The sequence below is a fragment of the Uranotaenia lowii genome, chromosome 3 (genome assembly GCF_029784155.1).
Source record: "Uranotaenia lowii strain MFRU-FL chromosome 3, ASM2978415v1, whole genome shotgun sequence".
Taxonomy (NCBI): Eukaryota; Metazoa; Arthropoda; class Insecta; order Diptera; family Culicidae; genus Uranotaenia; species Uranotaenia lowii.
Genome location: NC_073693.1, coordinates 91,825,878 through 91,832,912, shown reverse-complemented (window position 1 = coordinate 91,832,912; position 7,035 = coordinate 91,825,878). Strand labels below are relative to the sequence as shown.

The 7,035-nt window shown below is 36.4% G+C and overlaps 1 protein-coding gene across 1 annotated transcript; it reads left to right on the top strand.

Annotated features, from left to right (window-relative positions):
• The first annotated feature begins 259 nt into the window (after positions 1–259).
• LOC129758502 (all trans-polyprenyl-diphosphate synthase PDSS2-like) lies at positions 260–1,842 on the top strand. The gene is made up of 2 exons (XM_055756008.1): positions 260–564; positions 625–1,842. The coding sequence occupies exons 1-2, from the start codon at positions 415–417 to the stop codon at positions 1,750–1,752; spliced, it is 1,278 nt and encodes a 425-aa protein (XP_055611983.1). The 5' UTR covers positions 260–414; the 3' UTR covers positions 1,753–1,842.
• Positions 1,843–7,035: the final 5,193 nt, after the last annotated feature.

Below are 7,035 nucleotides of genomic sequence, written 5' to 3'. Positions count from 1 at the left end.
TGAGCGTTCATTGAGCTTAGAGTTAACCAAATAAGCAGACATTCAGCATGAGGCCTTCCAGCAGGCCAAGAAACATTTTCAGCATCCAAGGTTCTCATTCCGGAATAAAACCCGCCTTTTGGACCACCCTATCACTTTATTTGGTTTTCAAAGCCAACTTTGATTTTATTTGAACAAGTAAATTTCTGTTATTTGCTCGGAACAACTTGCGAATGAACCAAAGTAGCCATAATTCCCATATGAAAACAAACAGAGCCAACGGAAACAAAGTGTATTCGGTTGAATTTCGAACAACTTGAGTTTTTTCTGTACAAACATTAAATATGTGCACACATCTGCAATTTTTCAGATTTCAGTTGTTCGGTAGTTCAGTTGTGTTTAAATAAAAAAATAAAACAGTTAGTCCTAAGAAAAATGAACTTTTTGAAGCTAGTAAGCAAGTACGACATCAACCAATCAATCAGCCACATGTCACTTCGACGAGTCACAAAAAATAAGTGCGCTTTGCGCTCGTTATTCTGGTTTAAGGAAAGCAGATCAAATAGCACAACTTCCTCAACTCTGGTAAATGTGCTTTATACATCAATTCCTTCATCAATAAATTGACAATTTTCAATATTTCAGAATCATGCTTGTTGGAATCAAGCCATCAGCAGGGCCGAACAAATTTGTGGCTACCAAAGGTCGATGTTCCAAGTTGATGGCATACCCTCGACGATCGATACGAAGGATACTTTGACTCTTCCAACTAATATTCTTAAGCTGCTAAGCAAATTGGAAGGAAGTGGGCACCCTCTGGTACGAACTATCTCTGATAAACTAATCAAACACACCGTTATCCAAGATTGGGAACTCTTGGTTTTTCTGGTGTCCAAAAGCTTCGGGCAATCGTCTTCGATTAAGAATTCGAGCAACGTTCTCGAGTCACAACGTATCATTGCAAAAGTAGCAGTTAAAATGTTCTTCCAATATCATTTGCATCAGGCCGTTGTGAACTTACAGCCACTAAACAATGCCGGAAATGATCTCGAGGCCGACAATGCACTCGTAGTCGGTAACAAAGTCGCTATTTTGGCTGGAGACTTAATGCTGGCACAAGCTTTCCAAAATTTATCGGACTTGAAAAATCCGGAAATTCAAGAACTGATTGCGTTAGCATGCCGAGATATGACTGAGTCTCATTTCATAGGCAGGAGAGATGAAGCAAACAATCCTCTTCCTCTAAATCCTGTTAAGAAGAACTCTACAAAGAAGGATTTCTATTCTGATTTAGCAGGGAACCCCGAGAAAGAGTGGACTCTCCACCATACTCTGGCTACTGGAAGTTTGCTGGGAAAATGCTTTCAGGGAGCTCTCATATTAGCTGAGCATCCGAAGATGATACAGAACCAGGGAAATCTATTGGGATGGCACCTGGCTTTGGCTTGGAAAGCAGCCGATGACATAGCTTCGATCTTAAATTTTACTAAAAGTGAAGATTCGAAATTCGACTTAATTGCCGCGCCGTTTTTGTTTCATCTGCAACATGAACCAAATTTATATAAAGAAATAGAAGAAGGACAAGCAATCGATTATGTCAAGCTGCACAAGCAAGTCAGCAAAGGGCCAGGTCTGAAGCAAACACGTCAATTGCAGAAAAAACACCGGCTGGCAGCACTGGCGATTGTAGCTGAGTTGCAACCAAGCGATGCTCGAGAGGTATTGCAAGACTTGGTGATGGCTACCCAGAACCTCTCCAAGGTTAGTGAGTGATTGAACTGTGGAGGACGGTATTTTTCGTCAGGATGGTTGAGCTGTATGGATCAAGTTAGGTTAGTCTAGAAATAAGAAACGAAAAAGAAAGAAGGCCACGAATATCAATCTAGAAAGATGACAATTTAAAAAAAATAAAAACTATTAAAAATTAATTTTTTTTTTTCTAATAATTTTCAATAAAGCATGCGAGACAATTTTTTTTTTCTCAACGCCGTTGAGTCAATGGATTCATAACTCATGCAATAGAGCGTTAAAAATGCCAGAACAATCTTTTAAAAAGGTTTCTAGAAAATCTGAGACCTCACGGTTCAAATAGCACATTTCTCACTAATCATGCACAAGCTTGAACGAAAAAAAAATCATAAATTTGTGTAAAATTTCAAATGCTCCCTTTTAAAGAAGCCGTTTGAAATTGACGAAAAACTGTGCCGTCTAATGCTTGATTTGTATCTTTTCAACGGCGTAATAGATGGCACTGCTTCTAGTTAGCACTTTAAAAAAACAACAATTTTTCGAAAGTGCACAACCCTATATCTATATATATATTAAAATGTATTTCTGTCCGTCAGTCTGTCTGTCTGTTCCCTATAGACTCAGAAACTTGGCAGGCGGGGATATTAGAGGCTGGAGAAGGTTCCTATTATGTTTTGAAACCCCTCCCCATAACAGGAAGGGAGGAGGGGTCTCCCAAGCAAAAGACTGATGTTTGTATAGCTGGAGCACCGATCAAGATAACGGTACCAAACTTGACATGGGAGGGAATTCAGAGTCAAAAAATATTTCTATGATTATTTGACACTCCTCCAGTAGAAAGAAATAAAGGAGGAAGGGGACTTCTTTTATAATTCTTGTAATAACTGGCAAACTAATTATGCAAACGGAATCAAATTTGGCATGGGAGGGTATTTGGCATGGAATGGTATTTGGGAACAAAAAAATGTTGTAATGATTATTTGGGACCCCTTCCTTCTTCCAGCGGGGAGAAAGGAAAGAGGGAGGGGAGTTTCATACAATTTTTACTGCATAACTCGAAAACTTCAACAGCAAATGGAACCAAATTTTGCATGGAACGATATTTGGGTACGAAAAATGCTTCTATAAATATTTGGTATCCCTCACTCCTTCAAAGAGGTGGTTGAAAAGGGGAAGAAGGTGTCTTCCTTACAATTTTCAGTATAACTGGAGAGCTGATCGAGCAAATGGAACCATATTTGGCATGTGAGGGTATTTGGATACGAGAAATGTTTTTATGATAAATTGAAGCCCACCTTTATATCAGCAGAAAGATACGCTCTCACACCTCCATTCAGTGGGGAGAACAGAAGAGGGGATGGTATTCCCTTTCAAGTTTATGCATAACTCAAGAATTTATCACTGATCATACTGACAGGACACTTAGATCAAAAATTCGATCATTTTCTGGCTAATTTTTTTCGTCAAATTTTGCAGGTTCGCAATACCGACGGCAGGTGGCGAACCTACAATTTTTCCGATAGAAATGCCTTGTAGGAAAAATGTATCTGTTTTGCACGATTTTATCGTCTGAATTGCCTGTTTTTTTGTGCAAGTCGGGTGGCACTTTCTAACTGGGATAGCATTTCTTCAAATCGATCGATGCGCACTCTGGAATCGATATTGCGTACTATCGATTCCAGAGTGCGTGAATTATCCAAAAAAACGTAATCGACTGTCCAGTCAGTATGGTCAGTGAATTTACTATGCAAATAAAACGAAATTTGGCATGGGATGGTATTTCAATACGAGAAATATTTATATGTGAAACAATCCTTTTCTTGTAGTAGGAGGCTAGAATTGGGAATATAGGAAGGGAAAAGGAAAGCTTGCATTCAACCTTTTTTTACAAATCCGAGAAATGAACAAAACTTAACATGAAAAATCATTTTGGTATGATTCTATGATTATCTGACACACCATCCTCCTTCCAGTGAGTAGGTACATAGGAAGAGGGAAATGGGCCCAATACAATTTAATTAGCATTAGTTCTCAATTTATACTAACGAAGCCAACAAATGGAAACAAATATGGCATGGAAAGGTACTTGGTTACGAGATATGTTTTTACGAATTTTATAGACCCATGAGCTTTTCAGTGTAGAAAAAGGAAGAAAGAAGGGGGCTCCATATAAATTTTGTTGTAAAGCTTAAAAACTTATAATCCAATAGAACTATATTTCATACTAGCTGAAACGGTGTTCTTTGCTACATTTCATCTCTTTTAAAAAGCAAACTATTTTTCACGATATCCGAGCTTCTAGATTGTCTTGAGTCGCAACATAACTTGAAGGTTGAAGGCAATGTTCGGAAAATCGCTCAAGAAAAGCAATCAGGATTCGTTTCAAGCTAGAATACGTATACCTCCGAGTGCTGTGATACGCACGTGGTAAAAGTATTCGTAAAATATTTGTCGAACATCAACACTAACTAGATACATAACAATACACCATGCCTCATCGGAGGCTACCGTTGCTATTCGTCACGTGGCAATTCAACGGTGATCGACATACTTGATGATACATTTTGAACGTCGCTCCCACAATCATTCACTAACGCCTAACCTCGCATCATTGTTGATAATGTTCGGTATTGATAGACGATCATGAATGTTGCAGAAGGAAAAATCTGAAGAAATAATAGGCCACATGTTTCAAAAAGCCGTAGCAAATGCTGGACAGTTCATTGCGGTTACCTAGTAATGATTTTGTCCTTCTATGCAAAGCGAAAAATTAAAAATCATAGTGTAACCTTTACACATCTCTCAGAACTGATACATATCAGTTGTGATCCTAGAAGGTTGAACACCATCAAGGAAGGCAATCACCATCGATACGTTCGTTGCTGATAGTCTGCGTCCTTCTTTACCACATCATGTGTGTGGGAATGTTTCAAATACAGCTGCATCGTTGTCATGCATGATTGTTTATATGATTTGGTTAGAGAGGAAAAAATGACTGCTTCGATTTTTTGGCTCTGAATGCAGTAAAGCATGGCTGATCGAAAGTGATTGATTTTCGGAACATTGGTTGAAGGAGCTACTCTTAAGAGAAAATAAAAGGAGGGATGTTCAATACAATTTAATATACTTTTTGACAGGGAAGGAGTATCAAGACACAGGGAAATTTGTACAGTGTCAAAAAGGGTGCCAAACTTTATGAAAACACTAAGACTTTGGCTATGGTAATATTATGTATATTCCATGTATTGAATATGAGAGTCTTAATTCATTAAATAGGGAAGCGTCTATCAAAACAATATATCATCTGAATTTGAAAAAACTTTTTTGTCAATTCATTAAATCTCACTATGTCAATACGCTTACGTTTATCATTTTTTAACAAAAATCTATCGAAGATGGTTGAAATTTTGACAAATTTTTAGATGTTTTATATGGAAGCCCCCTCCCCCCCTTTCGGATTCGGAGGAGTTTGAAAATATAATAGAAACCATTCCCGGTCTTGAAAACGGCTACATACCATATTTCACGATGATCGGTTCAGTTGTTTTCGAAAATTGTTCGGATTGTGCCATATTTTTATTAATTTTGTATGGGAGCCCCTTCTTTTTGGATTCTAAGGGGTTTTAAAGTATTATAGAAACCATGCGCGGTCTTGAAAACAGCAACATGAAAATTTCACGTTGATCGGTTCAGTAGTTTAAACAAAAATGTTCAAATATTGCAATTTTGTTTGTAAATTTTGTATCGGAGCCAGCCTTTTTTGGATTCGGAAGGGTTTGAAAGTATTGAAGAAATCATTCCCGCTCTTGAAAACGGTTTCACCCCAAATTTTACGTTTATCGGTTCAGAAGTTTCCAAAAATTGTTCGAATTGTTTCTCATTTTTATGAATTTTGTATAGGAGCCCCCCTTCCTTTAAGTCGGAGCGAGTTGAAAGTATTTTAGAAACCATCTCCGACCTCAAAAACTCTAATATACAGAATTTCCCATTGATCGGTTCAGTTATTTTCGAGTTTATAGGGAACAGACAAACATTCATTTTTATATTTACCCGGCCTTGCTCGGGTTCACATAAAATATAAATCAAAATGAATCGTTTGACTTTTCGAAATTTTGGAAGCTTTATATTCACCATTATAAGAAATTGGCCCAAGTAAGTTTCAAAATATTGAAAAAAATTATTCTTATGAAGTTTTGATTAAAAGAAATTTGAAATAATTTCCCTTGAATGCTAATTCCTCCTTTCACGAAAAACATTTTTTACATCCTTCATTTTTTAGGAAGCTTGAATAGATTTGGCCCTATATTTTTTTCTTCAAAAGATGAAACTGTTTTTTTATCTTTCCTATCCTCTATCTTATGAAAATCTCTGTTGGAGATTATTCCACTTTTCAAGATGGGTAATCTACATTGGTTTGTTTAAATTTTATTTACTCAGAAATTTCTAAAAAGACTTCCGAACTCTGTTGATCATCTTGAAATGAGATCATCTCTGAACCCAAGTCACCAATTCAATTTTCTATTCTTGGGCACAAACATCCCATAAATTATTTTGAAGAGTAATAAATGTTACATTCTAAGATATCATTTGTTTGAATTCGTAGTTCTAAACAGTTTTACAATAAATTTTCTCAAAATTGGATGGTTGAATCGACTACATTGCTCATCAATGACAACTCAAAAGTTAGAAATTGGCCAATGAAATTGAATTGTATAAAACTCAAAACGTCAGATTTAATAATCTTTTAAATTTTCCAATCCCCCGTTTAAAATCCTCGAAGGCTATTGAAGCTTTGAAATCGCAGCCTTGGCCTTATAACTCGGAATCTAATCAATTTTTCTTTCCTTATGAGGATTTCCAAAAATATGAAAATGGATGGTTTTTAAAAGCAGGAATTTATAGAAATCGGTTCATCAGTTTTTCAGCACTCATTCATATTATTTCTGTTAAGAGGAATGTGGCTCGTTTCATATTTTTAAAACCAGTACTGGACTCCTGTGAACGTAAAACATGGTTGCAGAAATTTGTTAGACTACTTTAAATTTGATTTAATAATCGATTTCGTCTTTGTTTAGAATTTGATGCTATGGGGTAACATTGATCAGTCTCTTTTTTGACGGTTTTAACGAGTTTTCATGATCATAAAGGATACAAAACACCTTCATAATATTTACAAATGCTAGTTTATCATTTGATGAGACAGTTCGGAACACACTCAAATGAGATTAAATTAATCACGAAACTCTACAAAATTTAACACAACACTTTCGGTGGCTCAAAGATACTAAATTTGTAACTTTTTGTCTA

Bases quoted from the DNA above. Each gene is read 5' to 3' on its own strand.
- LOC129758502 (XM_055756008.1), top strand. From the start codon at position 415: ATGAACTTTTTGAAGCTAGTAAGCAAGTACGACATCAACCAATCAATC. The intron at 565-624 runs GTAAATGTGCTT...TCAATATTTCAG, and splicing joins GCACAACTTCCTCAACTCTG to AATCATGCTTGTTGGAATCA.